The following is a 22,714-nucleotide window of genomic DNA, read 5'->3' as shown; positions in this document are numbered from 1 at the left end:
TTAATAAAATATTGCTTGCACAAATGATAAAATGTTTCTAAAGAAACATCAGTTCTAGATGAAGGAATACTATATGTAAAATTGTTAATGTAAGAATTTTCTCAGATTGACACCTTAAACCATTTTAAAAACCAAACACACAAAAGCCATAATATAAACAATTTTTATTCTGTCATTTAGTCTGGCTTCAAATTTCAGTTTAAAAATGTGTCAACTGTATAAACAAATATACAGCAATGAGTCAACTGATATCCAAAATAAAGCCATTTACACATAACCAACTCCCACCCATACAACTAAGCTGTGTACTCATCAAAAAAACTTTTGACATACGCTTGGCTACAGGACAGTTCACAAAAATCTTTTAAATAGAATCCAATTAAATAAAAGACTAATAAAAACACTAAATATAAATTAAATGTTACACAAGTTTGCAGAATATCCTATTAATACTTAAGTGCATTGTCAAGACATTACATATATAAAAGTATCAGTCAAGAACATCTAATACTTTTGTACAACAAATCTTTAACAGCACTTATGTAACAAATCAACATCATACTACTTTGAAACACTAACAACTGTTTTTGGTATGACTACAGCAACTGCAAATATACAATCACCTTTTCTCCCTTGTTCTTATCTGGGAACTAAGTAAAAATTTGAGTGATAATGTCTCTAGGAATTGTACTGTCATTAATTCAAACCCAGTTTGCGTTTCAGTGATTCTGGCATTTCAGGTGGTGGTGGGCGTGGCAGACGGAAGTACACCTTAACTGAGTCGTAGATGAACCACTGCAATGCTGTGAGTGTACCAATCATAATAATCCTGGGGAAGAGTCCCTTCCACATACCTGCAGGAATGAAAATATAATACATTCATTTTAATACATGGAAATTTTTTATTATCAAGGAAATGCAAATCAAATGGGCTAAGAAAATAAAAATTGAGTTTTTTTCAAAAGAAAAAAAACATTTCATACCAAGAAGTCCTAGAGATTTGGCAACATCAACAAAGTTGCTGCCCTTTGCCTGGTTCAGCTTGGACACAATAGTATCCGCAGGGTGTGATACAATAGCACAGAACACACCGGCTGAAAAAGATTTAGTTCACTGAGTTAATACTTCATTCTGATGAATCTCTGATGTATCAACTTAAATGCTTAGATTTCTAAAGGGGTCATAGAAATCTGTGAGAAAAAAAAACATTTTGAGAACCTACCAATGTAGCCAGCAGCAAATGTGACAACCAGCTGTTCACCCTTGGTACATTCTGCCCTGGGTTTGGGAACCACAAACTTGTACAGAGCTTCCACAGTGCGTTCAAAGCAAGCAAACTTCATCATGGTGTAAGGAATTTGACGAGCCCACAGTGGCACAAGACCTTTGTAGAATCTTTAAAAAAAAAGATTGTTTAAACCAGTGGTTCCCAACCTTTTTCGAGTGGCGACCCCCTTTTATAAAAAGTAAGTGACCCGCGATCCCCATAGAATTAAAAAGCCGAAATTAGTATGGAAAGTAATAAGCACTAAAATAAGATTTTCTAGTAGACTTTCATTTTGAACTACTCTTGATAACTGTTTTAATAGCATGAGTAAAATTGCATACTATTCACTAAACCTGCGTGGTTAAGTTTTTAATTTTTAAAAAGTTTTGTTAACGCCAACCTATGTCATTATAATTATCTTAATTTTGTTTTTAATCGAAGAATAGTGTTGAAAATATATTCTCAAAAAGTCAATCAATTTTACGTTTGGGTATGAATGGTGAATACTACACCAAAATTGCGTCTGCAGTTTTTCATCTTACTCGGAATCATTCTGCAAATCAAAGAATTCATCTTGTAATTCATCGGGAATGCTGGCAACATCAAGGGAAGAAGAGAATGGGTAATGCGCAAATGCAGATTCTTCTTTTTTCAGCTCAGAGAAATAGCGATGCAGTTCGTTTTCAAGAGATTCAAGATGCCCCGAAATCGCTTCTTTCAAAATTTTAATTATCTCACAATCAGATTCTTCTACCACACCGCAGAGTTTCTCAAATTTACAATATTTCCAAGATTTATTTTCTTTACCGATTTTGCAGCTTTGATAAAAATGCCCCGAGATTATCATGGAAAGTTATAATATTGTTCATTTTCCCTGAAGCTTCAGGTTAAGCTAATCTTGATGTTCGAACACATCTGCTAGGTATGATACTCTCTCCAAACACTCTATGTCGTTTTAAGTATACCAAACAGTCTTGTTTCCTTTGCACTTCCAAGAACAATTTGATTTCAGATTTCAATTCAAAAACACAATTTACAACATTTCGTTTGACAGCCAGCGTACTGTAGTGTAGAAGAGCAGAACCTCGTGATCTATATTAATGTTTTTGCTCAGTTCTTTGAAGGCTCCAGATTTTATATAATTTACGACTTATACTAGCAATGGACTCTTGATGTCGATTGGTTAGGGCAGTGGTTAAGGAGCTAAATGTTTTCTGTTTTCTGAAAGCCCGATTTTGAGCTAAACATAGAAGGCGCACCATCCGTACAAACCCCCACAGCCGGTCTAACCCATTTCAATCATCCTGTTTAAAAAAAACGTATTTATTTTCTCCATGCTATCTTCACAAAAGAGCAACTCTTCTTTGTTATCATCTGCATGAATATAGACACAGACCAGCAACTGCCAACACGAACTCACGTCTGTTGATTTATCAACTTGAAAAGCAAACAATGGTGAAAGCTTAATTTCAATAAAAATGTGTTATTTAACATTTACGTACATGCAGCGTTTGATGAGATTTTCTATTGGATTTTTTTTTTTTTGCTTGGCATTTTCTATCGCGACTTCATTTGATGCTTGCACTAATGCAGGTGAAAACTTCCTGTTCGATCAAGTCTCTGACGTTTACAACTAGCTTCTTACCGACGAAAGAATTCCATATATTTTTTGGTGTGTTCCGAATGACTCATCTCAAATGACGTTTTAGTTTTGAAGATTTCATAGATTCGTGACTGAGAACAACTTTGTACAGTGCGCCTATTACATTTCCAGTGATGTTAATGAAGCCGAATTTCAAAAATTCTTCTAAATATTTATGTTTTGTTTCAAATTACTAAGGTTTAGTATACCAGTTGGCGACCCCCCAGAAAGACCTTCGCGACCCCCAGGGGGGTCGCGACCCCCAGGTTGGGAACCCGTGGTTTAAACCAATTATTCATAAAATAGAACCAAAATAAACATTTGAAAACAACATATAGCCATAATATTGGCTAATCAGCATTTAGAAATTGAAATATCTGATCCAGATAAACTTTTCTACCTGCCTAAGAAAATTATACTTTCAGCAAACTTTCAAATCACAATATAAACAACTTCACAAGAACAGATATACACACCCAGAAACACCCTCATCCTTCATGATTCTAGGGAAGCCTTCTCTGAGGGTTGTGCTCCATCCAGGCTGAGTTTGAATACGAACTTTCACTGCCTCCATGGGGCAAAGAGCAATATCAGCAAAAAATTCAGCTGATGCACTAGCAGCCAGATACACGCTGGTACGCCACAGGTAGGCATTTTCCTGTATTAAAGTATTTTTTACATAAATTCAAGCTGACAAACAATTTTCAAGTCTTCTCAACTACTAACTTTTAACAGTAGAAATTACCTCTCCAAGTAAATCAGTATACAAAATCTTGAAGGCCTCATAAAATCCAAATTTGCAGATTCCCTGCATTGAGTAGCCAAAGAATGTTGGTGCCCAACCTTTAGCCAGAGCCCTTCCTCCTTCCTCAGCAATGGTGACTTTGAATCCTTTAACAATACCTCCATACTTGGCAGGGTTAACCTGAATTCGGCATTTCACCATGTCAAGAGGTACGACAGCTGTGTGGGTGATGCCACAACTGAGCAAGCCACCAAACCCACATAGGAGATAGTACTTGGAAGATCCGAACTCACAGCTGTAGTCTAAAATAATCAATGTAAAAACTTATAAACCATGGAAAACTAAAAAAAAATGTATTTTAACGATTGATTTTTAGTAACACTAATCTCTTGGGAAAACTTTAATGACAATAAATGATAATTGAAAGAGCAGATCACATCTGTTTGTTGAAATTATCACTACTTCAAAATAACCTTAGTTGGCAATTTTAGATACCCAGAGTTATGCTAGATGTTTAGGCCTAGTTATTTTTTTAATTTGGGGAAACGTTAAACTGCATGAGATCTTGATCAATTTTGAATTACGCTAATATAGAGTTGTTCATAAAGTTTACTAGATGCTTTTGAAAATGTAGGTCACTTCAATGATAGTGACACTACTGACAGCAAGGTTGATGACCTTTTTAACTTTTAGTTCTAATTCAATAAAACTGCTATACTGAGAAAGAGCTTAGAGAACATGTAAAGCAGTGGGAGATTTTTGCTCATAGGGCCCTGTACTCTTTTTTTTAATACCCTTACAATTTCAACAAACACTAGCTTAGTAGCTTACTGCTGCATTTCTTCCTTTTTAACAAAATTTAAAATATTAAAACATTTAGTCTACATCATAGGATTAAGTTATGTTTTGGTATTTGAAACTAATGTAGGCCTAAGATCTAAATTTTACATTTTTTATTTTTATAAGTGAGCAAAAATAAAATTGCATTTGAGGGCTGAGTTTGCCAACTGAGAGCAGATTGTAGCTGTTGCATTTAGTCTGGTTATTTTCAAGTCTAAATAATAAATATAATAAGACTAGAGTTATGTTTTATAGAAACGTAAATGGTGGTATCGGATTTTTTCAAACTTATAGTTATTAGTCTTTTCTAGTTAATAGCAAATACTGTTACCTTCCCCTGCAGCAGCAGAAATTGTTCTTGTTGGGTTGACATTACTTTCACATTGGGCTTTGGTAAAAAAGGGATTTCCGAATATATTGTTTCGGCACGCAGTTACCAGTGAGTTCGACATTCTTAACCTGAAATAAGAGCATTAATTAAATACATGTTGTGCAAGGATAAAGTACATGATATTCGATAAATGTCATAAATAATTCGAACATAAGAGTAATGCCCTACTTGACACCAATGCCCTTCCTTACCGGTGATGGCGAAGGTTCGTAGTGAACAGTTCACGTGGATACACAAAGCTCGCGAGATCTAGATCTAATCGGACATTAGTTTTCCAATTTCACAATTATTTTTTAAATAGTTCTAAACTTTCTGGCATTGAAATACAACATGTAACATACTAAAATAAATGACGTTTAGGCTAATTAAATATTCTATTTTTTTTGTAATTTATTTTAAATTATTTGAATAACTACGATCAGATCTTAGTTGAATCTATACTTCCCCTGTTAAAGTAAATTAATATACTATAATGTAAATGTCTAGCATTTGTGTGAAGCGCCATACAGGCCTATAAATAAAAACCGGGGAGGGGTGTTGTTCGGACTTATGTTTCGATGTGTGACTAGAGGGGAGCAGTGGTTAAAAAGTTACTCTGAGTTTAATTTTTTTAAATGTGCATTGTAATACAAATTAATTGTATCATTATACCTAATGATGACCAAATTCAAATAACATTTCAGACAGAAAGTTGTTTCAAAAATCAAAAGCTGTAAATGCAGTAGGTTTGTGCTTTAGTGTGACGTCATCTTCATAGTCTCTTTCAAGCACCTTTCGTAGGAGGACACTTCCCCCCCCCCCCCCCACCCGAAGAACTTACACCCCCCCCCCCCCCCGAGCGAATAGAACTTATATACAAAATATATACTTCAACCAGCCTCTCAAATACTTATCCCGGAAATTTAAGACTGCCCCATCCCAGGACAAAAAAATCTCAGCAAGAAACGCATTCGTCATCTTAGGTCTTACACAAGTGGTAGTACTTGTTGTGATAGTGGACGTAAAAATTGTTATGTAAAGACGAACTTTAGATGTAAATGAATGAAGAAACGACCCGCTAAATTTTGAATTTAGCCTATACTCCAAAATACATAACAAACTAAATTGCCTTTGAGAAAAAAAAATAACATTAATTTTTTACTTTACAATCTTAAATGTGGAGGGGTGTTCGCACATTAACCATGTTTGATGTTCGTGTGAGGGGTTCAGAAACTGTGATGTCAAACTTTTGAATTTTATAAGTTTAATTTTAACACTGTATTTTAGCGGTTATTTTTTTTTAAAGGCTATTTTTTAATCGATTTAAATTGACTAAAGTAATCTTGACCAAGCCCAGTTGATAACTTATAAATAAATTGTAACTAGAAATATTTAATATATGTAAACATATAGTATATCGCTTATAAAGAAAAGGTAAATTTAACAAACAACTATATTCAGCATCGGATTAACCTTTCAATACTAGATCTAGATCTCAATCTAGAAATTAAAATCCAAAAATTATATATGGACTATTATATAATGGCAAAATATTCTAAGCTATGGACAATCTTATTTCTCTTGTTACGAAAGGCCAAGGTTATTTTCAAATTAGTTCGGTGAATAGCAGCCTTTGCCCTTTGAGAGAAATGGCCACTTTTTGCTACAGAGTTGGGTTAGTTGCTGTAAGTACATTTTTATATAGATCTAGATCTAAATAAAACTATGCTTTGCAACTGTTGTTTAGCGCTGATTAAGTTACATTTTCTTATTTACTCTTACAGAAACAAGCAAAGGTTCTTGGTATTTCTTCTCGATTGTTATCAACAACTTCTCCTAAAAGTGCACAGGTAGGTCCTTCCTTGAATTTTGAAGAAGCAAGTTCCTTCACCTACTGCAACATTAGGTCTATAAGTCTATAGATTATAGATCTAGTCTATAGTAATAGATCCAGATCTATTTTTTAACTGTCAGTCACCTTTCTATCCCTAATTAGCAAACTATACTATGGCTGACCATATTTCCAGTTGGCTATCATTTAATTGATTATCAGTAGGCTTAAAATTACTCAAATTAAATAATTAGGCCTAGGGCCTAGATCTATAAAATATTAATATAATATGGTACTTTTGACATAACTTTGTAGTTGTACTTAATAATAATAAGACTTACATATATAGCACACTTTAAGTTATAAGTTACATGTACAGGGCTGTTTACTTGTATGGTTATTTAATTTATAAACCGACTGGAAATAGACGCCCCAATATTTGTCACTTGGTTTGTTTACAATTCTCAAAAATTGCATGGTTGCTCTATTAGTGCATCTTGATTTTTAAGCAGGAAAATGAGATAAAAACAATATTCTGAACCAAATGGAGGGCAAATAATTAATAAAATGTATCACAGTAGTGACACTTCAATTACATTAAGATATTTTTGATTAGTGGATAATTATACTATTACTACTTAAGTGTCTTGCATTGCCCATTCAACCTATAAGAATTACGGTTTTTGCCCACTTTTGATAGTAAAAAAGAAGTGGGGTATATATTATAAAAATACAAGCAGAGGAAGACATAATTTGGTAACTTGAAGTATTAGATCTCCCTTTGTTAAGCTCATGACTAATTAAGTTCTTGAAATCTGCAACACTAATCAAAAACAACTCCAATCTACTTTGCTGTCATGTGCTTAAAAGGTAAACTAAGCTTTTACCACTGCTTTAAAGATTAGAATTAAGTCTCTTTTAACAAGTAGTACCTTAAGTAGTATTAAAAATTTACATTTATAAGTTTAATTTTTATAAAGTCAATACTTTCTCATTTCCTTGTCATTATACCCCATTATTTGTAAATTTGTATTAACAATACTTGTACATTGATCCTTCTACATCAATGCTATGATTAGGTCTGGGTTTGAAGTATTGGTAAAATAAATGTCTAGATATCAACTTCATATAATATATACAACTGTAAGTGGTTTGATTTAACAACAAATACTAGTTCAATGTAATGTCTACATTCTTCAGCTTCTTCTCTTTTCAAATGTATGTTATTTTAAAAACTTGTTACAATTGGGAAGAACTGTTAAATTTCTTTTTTTTTTCAAAACTTTTGCCAATGTACTTTTTAATTGAGTTAAAAAATAACTTAACAGCTAACAGTTCGTGATGCACTGAATGCAGCCTTAGATGAAGAAATAGCAAGAGATGAAAAGGTGTTTTTAATGGGAGAAGAAGTAGCACAGTATGATGGAGCTTATAAGGTACTAAAACTTATATATCTAAATTTCTTTTATAAGTAAATTTCTAAAATGCCACAACTACTACATTAATTTTACTTCACTTGCCCAATGGACTGTCAGGTTAGAAAAAAGGAACTTTACTTTTTATTACTTTCCTAGAATGTTTGAACTGGGAAAAAAAATCTTTAGATGATAATATCATAATACTTGTAATGCAGGTGTCAAGAGGGCTATGGGCAAAGTATGGAGACAAAAGAATTATTGACACTCCAATTACAGAGGTAAATATACTAAATACTTCAAAATTAAACCTATAATTTTTCCAATTGATAATAAAATTATATTTAACTGATGGATGCCTATTAAATAGTTCAATGCTTGCTAACACAATTCTCATAATTGTAACATTTCGTACAAACAGATGGGTTTTGCTGGTATTGCTGTTGGTGCAGCAATGGTGAGTATGTTTTATTAAACATATATTGTTATATATTATTTTAATATATCCTACATTGCTCACAATAGATGTTTGACTGGTAATCCTATAAAGAGACTTTTGTTTTTATTTAAAGGCTGGACTAAAACCTGTGTGTGAATTTATGACATTCAATTTCTCACTGCAAGCTATAGATCAAGTTATCAATTCTGCTGCTAAAACTTTTTATATGTCTGCAGGACAGGTAGCGTACAATTTTTAAAATACATCTAATTTATTAATTATAGCTGCAATCTTTCAATGCATAATTATACTTGAACATGATTTTAATAGCCCACAACTTGATGCAATAGCTGCAAGTCACAAATAAAAGTTTGCAAGATAATTTTCTAATTTCTGCACCAAAATTACTTACAATTCAGAGCATAAGATCTTAGTTATTATTTACATTTTCAAAGTTTATTGAAATACCTCAGAAATTGAAATTGCTCAGTTTATTATAGGTTACATAGTACTTAACAGTTTTTTACTGTTTCTTTTTTAAATTAAGTATTGTTTATGTTAAATAACTTTTTTTTTATCATTTCAGGTTCCTGTTCAAATAGTTTTTAGAGGTCCTAATGGTGCTGCATCTGGTGTGGCTGCCCAGCATTCACAATGTTTTGCTTCATGGTACAGTCAAGTTCCAGGTTTAAAAGTTATTTCCCCTTACTCTGCTGAGGATTGCAAGGGTTTACTCAAGTCAGCCATCAGGGATCCCAATCCAGGTAAGTGCTGCTAGCTAATCATTTTCAGCACTCGCTATATATTTTGTAGGTGCTTGTTTAGAAATGTAGTTAGAAAGCATTATTGTTTTTAAAAAGCCATGAATAATATTTAACTTTCATTTTTTAAATTACATGTATTTTCAAGTATTGATGTAATGTTAAATTTTTTTATTTCAGTTGTCTTCCTTGAGAATGAGCTCGTGTATGGAACTGCTTTTGAAGTATCTGATGAGGTTATTTCAAATAAAGATTTTTTGATACCTATTGGCAAAGCAAAAATTGAAAGAGAAGGTACTAAAAAAATTATATACCTTATTAACCTTAAGAACTTAAATATTTTGTTTTCAGGTATTAATAAATGTTAATGCAATCAAATGAAAATAATTTGTCTAATACTTTAAAACCCAAAAATACATGCAGTTTTATTTTTGTTATTAGATTTAAACTTTAATAAAATAGCTAAACAGTTCAGTAATATCATCTTGGCAAAATGTATTCTATTTCTTTAGGAAAACATATTACACTAGTAGCACATTCTAAACCAGTTGGGTTGTGTCTAGAGGCAGCAAATGAGTTGGCTGGTAAAGGTATTGAGTGTGAGGTGAGTCCAAACTATAGCTACTTATGAAATATATTTATATCTGATTTGTCTAAGATATTTTGCTATTGGCTGGTTTACCTTTTCATTTTACATTTTATATTCTAATTACTGTTATTTTTATGATGTTATTATTATTTTTCTTACAAATTGTTTTTGAAATTATTTTATAATTAACCATTAATGTCCCATTCATTCTACCAAAACTCCACCCATGACGGCCCAATGTAAGGAGCATAACTCTGTATGATCAAGTGAATAGTTTCACAAAATATTTGTTTTTTTCTAAATGAAATTTAAAATTAAGATAAAAACTACTGCTTAATGTTGGGAATAAACCTGGCTTTCCAACAGTATTAAATAGAATATATTATATTCGGTAAAAGTACAGTAAAAAAATAAAAAATGTCGGAGAAAATTCAAAACAGGTCATTTTTGGTAGTCAACTTTATTTATTTTTGTCTAAACAACTAAGCATCGAATTTAACAGTTAAATATCAATTTGGTTATGTTTAAGATAAATAATTCATAAAATACATGCCTAGATACGTTTAAAGGCATTATTTTATTTTATTTTTAACATTAAATCTACTAAAAAAAAGGACAGATGAGTCTAAAATTTCGAGATCGAAAGAAGCTATTATTTTTTATCTTTCAAAAGCGCCATTGAAATTATAAGACCGGAAAAGGATGGTGAAACTATCCGACTTCCTGTTTAGTTAAAAATTAGGATTTGTAGGCCAAATTTTAATGAAACAAATTTAATTTTTCTATGCGTATTTTAAGCGGGCGGCAGCGGGCGTTACGGGACATTAACGGTGTCGGGCGGCAGCGGGCGTTACGGGACATTAATGGTTAATGAAAGTGTGTATAAATGTTTCTATACAGGTTATTAACCTTAGAACATTACGGCCACTTGATGAAGAAGCTATCATAAAATCTGTAAAAAAGACCAACCATTTAGTAACAGTGGAAGGTGGCTGGCCACAGTGTGGTATTGGTGCTGAAATTGTTGCAAGGGTGATGGAGAGTAAGTTCATGTGTTAATGAAATATATTCTTTTTTTACTCATTCCTCTTCTGATCCTCATGACCACTTTTTCTTACTCCCCTACTTAAAGCCACTTGTAGATGTTTATTTGTACAAATCTGAATCATAGCATGGATTATCTTTTTACTAATTTACATCATTAAATACTTCAGTTGAGCAAAATTATACTGAAAAAAAAAAGATTAAAATGTCTGTTTCAATTAGAAGTTAAGGATTATTGTTTATGTAATCATCTACCTTTACTGTCTTTTAATTGTTGTATTTTAAATTTTTTTACCAACATATATTTGTATTGCAGGTACAGCTTTTAATTATCTCGATGCTCCAATACTCAGAGTTACTGGGGCTGATGTTCCCATGCCATATGCAAAAAGCTTGGAAGAATCTGCATTGCCCCAGGTTAAAAATGTTGTAAACGCTGTCAGGAAATCTCTAAACCTCAAATGATGTGATTAAGTTGTACATTTTTTGTGTGACCTCATGTAATAGATTTTTTTTTAATTGTGTGAATGGATATTTTCACATTGACATTCTAGAAAGAAAAAAATTGAGATCAATGTAGTTATTTTTCTCAATCCATTGTCAATTTTGAATGTTTGATTAAAAGACAGTCATATAGTTTAATCTCATAGCAGCAGTGTGAGTCAAAAATGTGTTACTATGAACATTTACTGATACTAGCAACAGTGGGATAAAAATTATCTTGTTTAAAAATGTGTATATGGAAAATTGTTTTCTTAGTTTAAGATCAATATTCAAGTCACAGTATTTGACCCATGCCTGCGATACTGAATGATATTAGAGCATCTGCTATGTTCCTTTCTTCTGCAGCTGGTACATTTTTTATGAGCATATTTATGTAAACATGTCTAGGAAAACACAGTAAACCACTTTTTTGAACTGTTTGATTGACAGCTTTGTTTGTGTAGTAAATTATCTAAAAAAATATACCACTATAGTAAATACTTTGATTAATTAATATAAAAGAAGTTTAGAAGTGTATACCATTAACTTATTGTTGCTCAAATTTATTTAGTTTTAATATTTCTGTTACTGGTAGTGAAATAAAAAGTTGACTACTTTAGCTATTATTTTTTTTGTTAATCAATGCTAGTAAATTTGCTAGAAGAATTAAAAGAGAGTTGAAAGCATCTCAGGCAACATACAGCTGAAGATGTTGCTTGTTTGGTAAGTCATTGTTAGTGTCAAATTTTGTTATATTAATTAATAAACAGTTAATGGAAAAAAAAATTGTTAGGACAATTAATAATAACTAGTATAAAGTGCTTTATGAAAAAATATATCTTTAGAACCTTAGCAGCTTGGTGTTCTAAAAAAATTGAGTTTCACCTTTGATGTTGAAAAGCAGAGTGTTAGAATTTGACGCGCATTGTTATAAAAATAGTACCCTAGTGAGATTATTTACCCAATTTTTTAATGAGAAATTACTTCTTTAAATATTTTTTTTGCTTTATAATAATTATACTAAGTTAGTATTGGTTAAATGAAATGAACTGAAAATCAACTTTACACATGTACTAAACCACTGATGAAGTGTACTGATTCACTTTATTGCATAATTGCATACATAGCAACTTTCATACTGAAATCAAATTACACTTTAAATGGCAGATCAAAACAGCTGTAATCTAAATGAAGTAACTTGGCTAATTTAAAAAAAACCTGCTATTTACACAAGCCAATCTGAAAAATTAGTATATCTTAAGATGCACGCCACAATCATTAACACACAACAAAAAAATAATGTCAAAAATTTATCATTTTATCAAAATAATAACTTTCACCCAAAAAAATTGTTAATTAAATGCAGCAAAGTTTAAAACAAGCAAATTTTTCAGCACCTTAATAAAGTTGCTTTTATTTGTTCCTTCACATTAGATAACTTAAAAGTTTTTAATGTCTACATTGTAGAGATTTTAAAAACAAACTCCATTTTGGGAATACAAATAGACCAAATTTTGAATGCAAGCTGTCTAAAATCAGTTATCTAAATATCTTTCATTTAATTTTTACTCAATCCTATGTAAAAATGCCATTAAAATATTTATAAGCGTGCCATGGTAAAAAAGGAAAAAATATGCAAACAGACATGCTGCAAGAGCTACAAGCATAAACATGTTTGAGATTGTTTAATAAAAATTTTGGGGAAAAAGTTTACAAATCCTGTGTTGATGTTCTTCAATAACTGTGACTTAGCTTGAACAAAGCAAAACTTAATAGGCATACAATTTAGTTTTATTTATTTGCTTGTCTGGGCATTCACGGGTCTTATCATAGTAGTAAAAACATCCGTCTCTGCGAACAAGCTTCTTGATATAACCATTATGGGGCCATCTGTCTACCTGTCAGATTAATAAAAGAATTAATTCTTAGACGCATTGAACATAATTATATTATTATTATAACAAAATAACTAGTATGAAAAAATAAAACTGCAAAGTAATTGCATAAATATTGTAATTATAAGTAGAGTTTAAGCACACTGCTAAAAGTACTAACAAGCTAAGAACAGATCTTTAGGTATACAAGTTCAAACAACTTCATTGTAGTTTTCTGCTCCATCAAATTACCACTATACAGTACTTGATTTTGAAAGGTATTGAATCAATAGCTGCTGCTTTGTATTTATTTTATGGGAAAATTGGCAAGAAAATTGACCGAAATTGCCACATGCATACTAGCTTGTTTTTGGAATAGTGTGGTAGATCCAGCATGTAATAGCTAACCCTGATGTCTTGAGTTCAGTTCCATGGCTCAAGTCTGTAAGTGTTGAGTCCACCCAGATTTAATGGGTTCATTAATTAAGTTAGGAAAAGTAAAGGTGTTTGGACTTAAAACACCATGTCTCAACTGCAGAGGTCACAGATGAGAAACAGGTAAATTACTTTCTTTATTGGGTCCACTGGTATAACTATTCTTAGCACCCTTACATGATCTGTTTTATGAACTTCTTTGTATTCTATTTCATCTCTGTATCCAGCCAGTTGGAACCTGTATGCCTCTTCAACCTCCTCATTCCATTGTGTAGGTCTTGACATAGATTTTGGTTGACTAGCAGTGGGCATCCTTACAGCTGCAGCCATAGCTAAATGAAAGAATGGGGGTTGAATAGTCATATATTTATCACACCAAATTAATCAATTTGTTTACACAGCAATCATGCCAAACAGAAAACAACCTAAGGAATGGTAAGACTAGGCTGGCATATTTATATATATAATTCTCTTCTGGGAGACGTTAGAATGCAAGCGCTCCTTGCAGTCCCCTCTCTTCCTCTATATAGCTACCAGTGTTTCTTCCAGATTTTTTTCTCCGGGGGGGGGGGGGAGCACTTGAAATCTTCGGGGGGGGGGGGGGGCGGTAAACTTTCTTCGGGGGGGGGGGGGGGGCGATTTGTTAAAAGTATATTATATATTTTCTATATAAATTATATAAATTTCATTTCGTTCGGGGGGGGGGGGGGGGAGGGGGGCGGTAAAAAATTTTCGTCTGGTGAGCTGTGGTTCACGCTAAATGTTTACAAACCGTAGAGACGGGTTTAGTGACGGCTATTAGGGGCAGATAATTTTACAAAAATGCTATATAGATACTACAGTAAACTTGTACTTTTGAGTCAGATCTACCATATCTATATATAATTCTCTTCATGGAGGGACCATGCGGGACACCACCATGTAAGAACGCCGACGCTCCCCCTCCCTCTCTCTTCAGGCATGCTCAACAGACCATATTGCTACCACCCCATCCCCACCAGTCTGGTGAGATGTTTACAATCGTAGAGTCCTGTCAAATTAGTGACGGCTATTAGAAGCAGATAATTTAGTTCTTAAATGATTTGAAACTAAGAGGAGATAATAACAAGCTTAATCATTTCATTGTCGTCTGTAAACTGTCGTCGTGGAAGGCTCCTTTCACTGGGGGGGGGGGGGGGTGAGGAGGAGTGGAAAGAAAGAGTGAGGATAATCGTCCTTCGCGAGCTACTGATAGCGTTTTAAAGCAAAATATTTTCAATCGCAGCATTGGTAGTGTTGAATTAAAAAATTATGAATTACTGAAAAATAGAATATAAAACAACTAAATAGCGGTGTATGTTCATTGTGGGTCTGCTAGTTTAATATAATCACTTAAATTATTAATCAGTGAATAACAGTGAGTAACTGGGGAGATCATGTGATATAGCAACTAACACTAAACCACGCGTAATATATTATTTATTTGTACACTTATTATTTATTTAATATTTAAGCATATTATACTGATACTAATTTTAATGTAATAAAATTTTGTCATTTGTTTAGTTTAGTCTATAAAATATTAGTCCCTAAAGTGTTTAAGGCAAGAAGGGAGTCTCAGTAAAGTCTGAGTAAAGCCTAACTACTAACTAATTAGTAAAATTACTAAATTTAAAACTCTAAAGAAAGTCTAAAGACTAAGACTAGTCTAACTAAACTAAGAAAGCCTTGCCTCAAGTTTAAACGTAAAGCCAAAGCCTTAAAAAAAATACTATTGTAACTAGAATCTGATACTTAATAAATTGATCTAATTTTAATATAATAATTTAATAACTTTAAAACTTTTAAACTTGATAGAGAATCTCGATTATTAAGCTCAATAATACTTTTTAGACTAAACTATATTCTACTAGTATTTACCAACCATAAGAAATTCACTTACGTTTCTAAAGTTACTAAGCAACAGAATATCAATATTGGCTACGCAGTGAATTCATGTGTGCATTTTATTGGCTCCAATTTTATACTTCATATTTATTCGCATTTTATATGTTAAAAGTTTCTTATTATTTCATTTAGAATTTAAAAATTAGATTGTGCCTTTAAATTTAATTAAATCAATGATTTTAACTTATGAAACGTTTGATAGCATAAAGAATACATTTTCATTAAACTTTTGACTTAAAGTGTATAAAATGTGTGTATTGTCCGCCAGTTTCAGGATATACTGGTCAAATGTGTAACACGATTTTTTATTATTTGTTTATCTCTATGATCTCAATATTCTTCGCATTTTTGAAAAGGGTTTTCTTTCAAGCTAGTGTTCTGTATAGAACCGTTTGTTTGTTTGTTTGTTTGATTTTCTCACTAAAATTGAACTATTGATGAAGTTATACAAATCTACTGTAAAACGTTTGCTGGTTCAGTGATAGTTTTTTTTATGTGATATCATTCATGTATATTTCACCTTTAGACCTTTGCTGGTGTTTTTTTTATTGTTTGTTATTGTTTTGTAGCTCGCAATTAATTAATTTCGGCCAAACATTATAATATAGATAGACATAATATTATTCAATATGTTCAATTTATAAGCTGTACAGGTATCAAACTAGTTGTGCTGGAACTTGATTGATATGTATGTTGTTATGTTCCATTGTAGCACTTCATATCAGACCCCCACAACATAAAATGTTGTCACACTTCAGCACCCCCCCCCCCCTCCCCTTCTCTAGTAACCATGTGAAGCCCGTTGAGCAAATATTTCTTAAACTATTTGTTTCGCTATGAACTTAGGACGATGTCGCAATTTATATCCAACAGGTTTTTTCATAATATCCGGTATAGTGCCTAACATTTTCCTATTTTCGGCAAAATGGCTACCTCGTTGCTGAAGGTCACTAGTAGCGCAGCTAGAATTTTAAATTCTACTCAAAGGGTAATTTTTGTCTTATTTTAAAATACATGGAAATATGTTATGCCTTTAGATCTACATAGATCTAAAGAAAAGTGAAGTGTAAGTAAAAATTACAGCCAAAATATCTTGTTTGTGCGTCGTCTTCTCAGACAGGCCTACTGGTGAAAATGGGTAATCTATCGTTTTGGGTACGTAAAATCGCCCGCGGCTTCTAATGTACGAAAACGTTACCTCATTGTCAAGGCTTTAATAGGAGTGTATTGTCATATGTTTGTGTCAAATATTATAGATAAATGAATAATAAACCTAAATCAATGGCTACATATTATATCGATATAGGCCAGAAATTAACTTTAAACAGCAGTGTCTGAGAGCAAGATTTGCTATATAAACAGCAGCCATTTGTAAAATAGAGTGGCATCCCCCTGATCTCGCGCTGAAAGCTTATAAAAATAAAACTTAAACAAGATGGCTGCTATAGTAAATGAGCAAGATTGCATCTGTTGGAAACATCGCTAGTCTTCATTTATTACTGAAAAGTTTTAATTCAATTCTTTAAAAACAGGTACATAAATGAAACAAGGAAACATTTTTGTATTTTAAAAAACATAAATCCTCCTCAAAATGTGAAATAATTATTAAAATTTAAGGAGTCACCTGGTTTTCACATTACAAGTCGCGGGCGATTTTACGTACCCAAAACGATAGATTACCTGAAAATGTTTTATTTAAAATTTAATTTTCAGTTTTCAGTCATTGAATTAGAACTCTAGAAAAATCTTCTAAATATCGCAAGTTGCTGTCACTGAGTCCCAGTGCTAGTCATATTTTTCCTTAAAATGTGTTAGATTGGGCTTTAAAATTCGTCTGTTGTAAGTTGTAGGCCTACATGTTTTGTCTAATTTTTTTTTACTAGAAACAAAATTGTAACAATTTTTTGTAATTGTAAGTACTAGAATACCTGTCATACCTTGGATAACTGTGGGTTTCGGGGGTCATCCATAAATGACATCACGTCTGTCACTTATCACAAAATAACCAGACCCCACATTCAAAAAGACGTTTTTTATCTTTTAAAAACACCTATTTCGGCTGAGCATAGGTCTGACCATACTTTCCCTTCATATACTGACGTCACAGGTGACCTACTCAACTCTACTTACCTGCCCAGTGTCCAGCCAAGTTTAAGACAACTTGTTTTTATCGTTTAAAAAAAACTATTCTGGCCGAGCATGTCTCTGACCACACTTTTCCTCAATCTAATTCTGTATCAGCTGTGCCCAGAGTAAAAATTTTACTATAACCCCCATTACACACTGATACTGGGAACATTTGCTTTTTAAATTATTTAAAATTCATTAAAAAAAACAAAGTAAAAAAATAAGTTAAGCCTAATAATCACTAATCCTATTTCAATAGATGTTATTTGGAAAATTTGAGCAAAATTGCAGCATTAGAATTGGGTAAAAAGTGAGTTACAAGATTTGCCACAAACTTAGGCATTGTGTACTAAGTAAAATCTGTAAAATTAAAAGATGTGACAATTTACTTTAACCTAGATGTCCTAGAACAATGGCCTTGAAAAGTCAGTTGTTTTTAAGATAATTAAGTTCCTTGTAGGTGGCATAACAAGGAGTTTACATAAGGCTTTAATTAGGTCCTGAATTTAGGAATACATATTGAAACATGATCCATTAGGCCTATGCTATGTTCCCTCTAAGCTCCGCGCAGTAGTTTTGAGCTGCCGCGCAGTGATTTTGTAAAATAAATATATCCTTATAGAAGACTTTTAGAACAGCGCGCAAAGAAAATACATTTTGCACACTAGCTTTTCCTCCTTAGAGGGAATATTGGGCCTATGTGATGTAAATTACGATAATAGCAGGAAATTATAACTAGGACTTGTTGTAATTATAAATGTATTTAAATTTTCACACATATTTTTTTTACATCTTTTTTCAGTTACCTTTTGTTGCAGCCTTAGGCCATAAGAGATGGAAGTCTGCCCAAGCATTGACCTACGAACAGGCAGTTCTCAACATGCCAGAAACACGGGTTACCACTCTGGGGAATGGTGTCAGGGTTGCCACAGAGGACTCTGGAATCATTACCAGCACTGTGGGTCTCATTGATTTCATTACTTCTTCTATGCATTTGTAATCTATCAAAAGTTTTACCTAAAATAATTTTAAAAACTTAATTTTCAGGTTGGTATTTGGATTGATGCTGGTAGTAGGTATGAAAATGCTAAGAATAATGGTGTGGCACACTTCCTTGAACACATGGCTTTTAAGGTAATAGAAATTTGATTTGATTTAGAAAACAATACTCCTCATTTATTTTTTTATTCCACGCCACTCACTTTAAAAAAAATAAGTTGCAGTATCATATGCATTCTCATTTTTAAAATAGAATTAATTGTAATTTTGTTTGAATATAGGGCACAAAGAAAAGGACCCAGACAAACTTAGAGCTGGAAATAGAAAACATGGGAGCCCATCTAAATGCCTACACTTCTAGGGAACAGACTGTGTACTACGCCAAATGTTTTGCTAAAGATCTCCCTAAAGGTATACTTAATTATGGATGTAATCAATAGTGTAAAGTAAGCAAATGTGTAATGGTAATGACTAAAACATTGTCAATTGTGTGTGTTTCATTTTCTCTTGAGATATAAAATAAAAATTTGAAATTTAAACGGCTGTGAACATTATGACACCAATTAAAAAGCTCACATTTACCATCCCATTATCATTTTAAAAATAATTCAAATGTTATCTTCTCTTATTTGTGTACAGCTGTAGAGATTTTGGCCGACATTACACAGAACAGTTTACTGGGTGACCAGGAAATTGAACGAGAGAGAGGTGTCATTCTTAGAGAAATGCAGGTTATTAGGAAATTTATCCTCACATTAGTTATAGTTCACACAGTTAGGTGTAGATCATAGTAGATGTCTAGATAGATCCTTGAAACTGAAACCAATTCATGGAATTTTGTATTTATTTGAAGCTAATTTTAACAAATTTTATTGTGTAGGAAATTGAAACCAATCTACAAGAAGTTGTATTTGATCATCTTCATGCTATGGCTTACCAAGGAACTTCTTTGGGACAAACTATCTTGGGACCCACTGAAAACATCAAGTATGATCATTCATCAAAATGTTTGTCCATGTTTTAAAATTCCAACTTATTTTTTTTATTAAAATTTTTTATTTAATATTTTTTAAGATCAATCTCTCGCAATGACCTGGTAGAATATATTAGCAACCACTACAAAGGACCTCGCATAGTTCTTGCAGCAGCTGGGGGTGACTATTTTACTTCATGCTTATACTTTTTTTTTTTTTCATTTTTTATTACTGATTACTTTTAGAATAAACTTACAGCATTATATACGCTGTGATCTCTATAAATATTAAAATAGTACTGTGGCAGAAATAACTTTCTGAAATGATTCAGTATTTTTTTTATAACTGTTGGAAGATCCATTAAAACATTCCTACAAAAACTTGTACAGGAGTAAACCATGAGGAGCTTTGCAGCCTGGCTGATCAATATTTTGGAAAGATGACTGCAGGTTATGATAATGAAATTCCAGTCCTGCCCCAGGCTAGATTCACTGGTAGTGAGGTATGGCCATTTCAATCAAGATCTTAGTACTGGTGTGCTATTGTTTAAACAACAGAAAATTATTTGTTCTGTTTTTTTTCCCATCTTTTACAAAATGTGTTCCACCCACAGATGAGGGTAAGAGATGATCAGATGCCCTTGGCCCATGTTGCCATTGCTGTTGAAGGATGTGGTTGGCAGAACCCAGACAACCTTGCACTGATGGTTGCCAACACTTTGATTGGCAGCTGGGACAGGTCACATGGTGGGGGCTCCAACCTGCCGAGTCGACTGGCCCAGAACACAGTCAAGCTGAACCTGGCTCACAGCTTCCAATCTTTCAATACATGCTACACAGACACTGGCTTGTGGTAAGTTTTACAAACACATTGTCTAGTAACGTTGGTACATTGTCATGTCACATGATTATTTTGGATTCCGTGATAATCTCATGTTGTCTCATCTGTTTTTGTTTTCACAAACTTATTGTAAGTTAAAGGGTTGCATCTCATCTGTTTCTGTTTTCACAAACTTATAATGTTTATATTTTAAAAGGGTTGTACTGAAAATAATTTGGATGCTTGTCTTTTCAGGGGTATTTATTTTGTTGCTGATAAATTACAGATTGACAACTTTATTTTTAATGTACAGCAAGAATGGTGAGTTGTCACCTGTGTGATTATTTAGTTATGATTTTTTTTGTATGTGTACTTGATAATATTAAGTTTGACTGAATTTAAGAAAGAGATAAAAACAATGATCATGCTTGTGCTATGTTGCCAGGTGTTGTTGAATTAATCATTGTTTAATTGATTATTATCATAGGATGCGCCTGTGTGGTGGTGTCAGGGAGGGGGAAGTTGAGAGAGCCAAGAATCTTTTGATGACCAATATGCTGCTCCAACTTGATGGCTCTACTCCAATTTGTGAAGATATTGGAAGGTATTTGGCTTTTAGTTTATCCTAGTTTTGGTTAGTTTATTATACTTTTTTTTATGACATTAACAATAGAAGTATGCTGAAAAACATATTCATTTTTTAACTTGCAGACAAATGTTGTGCTATGGTAGAAGGATACCAATTGATGAGCTAGAGATCAGACTAAAGGTAATTTGATTCTTTCAAAAACAATTTTTTTTAAATCATGTTTTAATAAATGTTTTGAGGAAAAAACAACTTAGTTAAAATAATCTAGTTAGATCCTTTTTTTAAAAACATTTTTTTGTTTAATTTTTTAATTGAAAACTGTAGCACCCATTATGTTTGCCTCATCTTCTGTGTACAGGCCATAAATGCTGATACCTTGAAGGCTGTGTGCACCAAGTACTTGTATGACAAATGTCCAGCTGTTGTAGGAGTTGGTAAGTCTGAGTTTCAATGATAGTCTTAACATTGTTTGGTCAGCCAATAAAAATCTGTTTAGAAATTCTAATCCAGTATTTGCCCAAAAATAACATGTAGGGCATGTTAAATTGGTAGATAATATAGTTTTAGTCTCTATATCATCTTATTTTAGGGTAGCTTTAGTATCAATCCACTTAACAAATCTAATCTAATCAGAAAAATGTTTTTTTATATTATAAAACTATAGGAAAATGTTTAGGAGACTGAATAATTAGATGAATCAAAAGTTCTGTCTTGTAGAAATATTTCTGATAAGAAGGCATACAAGCTATCCCTCTAACAATTATTTATTTTTAAAAAATGGAAGGATTAGCTCACCTTATTAGTGTTGAATGGAAATTTAGACAACTAAATGGAATTATAACTCATGAAAAGCTTTCCAGGGTCATTGTCATCCACACATGCAATTTTCACTCCCAGTTATGCACCTGATATTACCTCCATTTATTCCCATTGAAGAAATATAGTTTTTCGGGTCAAGCAGTATTTTCTTTGTGCATAACATACATTTTCTAAGGTCACCCATAATGCTGAAAAAAACTTTTACTGCAGAACTATGCTGTACCACTGATGTGTGATAACGTTTTAAAAATATTTTAAAATGTTTTTTTTTATGACACTTTATAATGAATGTATTTTTACGCTGATTTTCTATGGAGAGTTTGTATTACAAAACATACATTTTTTCATTTTAGGTCCTATTGAAGCTTTAACAGATTATAACATTGTGAGAGCTGGCATGTATTGGCTGAGGACATAACACACACAACTTTAGGATCATGCAGTTATTTTATTTGTCTGAAACAATGTGAGAATGTTCAATTTGAAACTATACTCTTGTGGCCATATAAGAGTAAAGAAGAAATCTTAAACAGTGCTGTTTTAAAGTTGTAGTAATATGATTCAAACCTGAAAGCTGACAATTGCCTGGTAGTTTAGATTTTGTCTACAAAGTGCAGTTGAAGCCGTCAATTTTGTCATAATTTGTTGTTTATTCTGTAATGAGATGTTTGTCAGTTATGGGAAGTAAATTAAAATTTTGTACAGTATTGCTTTGGTTATTTGTTT

General features: G+C 32.5%; 4 protein-coding genes across 5 annotated transcripts; 2 read left to right on the top strand and 2 right to left on the bottom strand.

The window, feature by feature from the left end:
- Positions 1 to 149: 149 nt before the first annotated feature.
- Positions 150 to 5,177, bottom strand: LOC131927096 (solute carrier family 25 member 3). Of its 2 annotated transcripts, none has more exons than XM_059282754.1 (7): positions 5,077 to 5,177; positions 4,826 to 4,953; positions 3,655 to 3,956; positions 3,386 to 3,567; positions 1,223 to 1,395; positions 984 to 1,094; positions 150 to 854 (listed from the first exon to the last, which is right to left on the bottom strand). In XM_059282754.1, the coding sequence occupies exons 2-7, from the start codon at positions 4,944 to 4,946 to the stop codon at positions 697 to 699; spliced, it is 1,047 nt and encodes a 348-aa protein (XP_059138737.1). In that variant the 5' UTR covers positions 4,947 to 4,953; positions 5,077 to 5,177; the 3' UTR covers positions 150 to 696. The 2 variants fall into 2 exon arrangements, with proteins under 2 accessions (XP_059138737.1, XP_059138736.1); XM_059282753.1 differs by having other exon boundaries at positions 5,054 to 5,115.
- Positions 5,178 to 6,440: 1,263 nt separating this feature from the next.
- Positions 6,441 to 12,045, top strand: LOC131927095 (pyruvate dehydrogenase E1 component subunit beta, mitochondrial). The gene is made up of 11 exons (XM_059282752.1): positions 6,441 to 6,549; positions 6,649 to 6,714; positions 8,024 to 8,131; positions 8,329 to 8,391; positions 8,532 to 8,567; positions 8,683 to 8,790; positions 9,136 to 9,313; positions 9,491 to 9,604; positions 9,823 to 9,914; positions 10,800 to 10,941; positions 11,260 to 12,045. Exons 1-11 carry the CDS (start codon positions 6,514 to 6,516, stop codon positions 11,406 to 11,408), a joined length of 1,092 nt encoding a protein of 363 aa, XP_059138735.1. The 5' UTR covers positions 6,441 to 6,513; the 3' UTR covers positions 11,409 to 12,045.
- A 466-nt stretch (positions 12,046 to 12,511) lies between these two features.
- On the bottom strand, positions 12,512 to 15,656 carry LOC131927097 (meiosis expressed gene 1 protein homolog). Its single transcript, XM_059282755.1, has 3 exons — positions 15,635 to 15,656; positions 13,913 to 14,067; positions 12,512 to 13,324 (listed from the first exon to the last, which is right to left on the bottom strand). The coding sequence occupies exons 1-3, from the start codon at positions 15,639 to 15,641 to the stop codon at positions 13,196 to 13,198; spliced, it is 291 nt and encodes a 96-aa protein (XP_059138738.1). The 5' UTR covers positions 15,642 to 15,656; the 3' UTR covers positions 12,512 to 13,195.
- An 882-nt stretch (positions 15,657 to 16,538) lies between these two features.
- On the top strand, positions 16,539 to 22,695 carry LOC131927093 (mitochondrial-processing peptidase subunit beta). Its single transcript, XM_059282751.1, has 14 exons — positions 16,539 to 16,649; positions 18,591 to 18,746; positions 18,836 to 18,922; positions 19,069 to 19,198; positions 19,427 to 19,518; positions 19,668 to 19,774; positions 19,862 to 19,941; positions 20,151 to 20,263; positions 20,375 to 20,613; positions 20,836 to 20,901; positions 21,068 to 21,184; positions 21,292 to 21,349; positions 21,528 to 21,603; positions 22,342 to 22,695. The coding sequence occupies exons 1-14, from the start codon at positions 16,587 to 16,589 to the stop codon at positions 22,404 to 22,406; spliced, it is 1,449 nt and encodes a 482-aa protein (XP_059138734.1). The 5' UTR covers positions 16,539 to 16,586; the 3' UTR covers positions 22,407 to 22,695.
- The last annotated feature ends 19 nt before the right edge of the window (positions 22,696 to 22,714 follow it).

This window comes from Physella acuta, unplaced genomic scaffold (assembly GCF_028476545.2).
Source record: "Physella acuta isolate Inbredline_101_S28 unplaced genomic scaffold, ASM2847654v3 ptg001372l, whole genome shotgun sequence".
Taxonomy (NCBI): Eukaryota; Metazoa; Mollusca; class Gastropoda; family Physidae; genus Physella; species Physella acuta.
This window is presented reverse-complemented; position numbering and strand designations above follow the sequence as displayed.

Bases quoted from the DNA above. Each gene is read 5' to 3' on its own strand.
- LOC131927096 (XM_059282754.1), bottom strand. From the start codon at position 4,946: ATGTCGAACTCACTGGTAACTGCGTGCCGAAACAATATATTCGGAAAT. The intron at 1,396-3,385 runs GTGTGTATATCT...TTTTTTTTAAAG, and splicing joins AAGGATGAGGGTGTTTCTGG to ATTCTACAAAGGTCTTGTGC. The intron at 1,095-1,222 runs GTAGGTTCTCAA...AATCTTTTTCAG, and splicing joins ATTTGCTGCTGGCTACATTG to CCGGTGTGTTCTGTGCTATT.
- LOC131927097 (XM_059282755.1), bottom strand. The intron at 13,325-13,912 runs GTAAGGGTGCTA...TTAATCTGACAG, and splicing joins AAGTTCATAAAACAGATCAT to GTAGACAGATGGCCCCATAA.
- LOC131927093 (XM_059282751.1), top strand. From the start codon at position 16,587: ATGGCTACCTCGTTGCTGAAGGTCACTAGTAGCGCAGCTAGAATTTTA. The intron at 18,747-18,835 runs GTGGGTCTCATT...CTTAATTTTCAG, and splicing joins CTGGAATCATTACCAGCACT to GTTGGTATTTGGATTGATGC. The intron at 19,775-19,861 runs GTATGATCATTC...ATATTTTTTAAG, and splicing joins GGACCCACTGAAAACATCAA to ATCAATCTCTCGCAATGACC.
- LOC131927095 (XM_059282752.1), top strand. From the start codon at position 6,514: ATGGCCACTTTTTGCTACAGAGTTGGGTTAGTTGCT. The intron at 8,132-8,328 runs GTACTAAAACTT...CTTGTAATGCAG, and splicing joins AGTATGATGGAGCTTATAAG to GTGTCAAGAGGGCTATGGGC. The intron at 9,915-10,799 runs GTGAGTCCAAAC...GTTTCTATACAG, and splicing joins GTAAAGGTATTGAGTGTGAG to GTTATTAACCTTAGAACATT.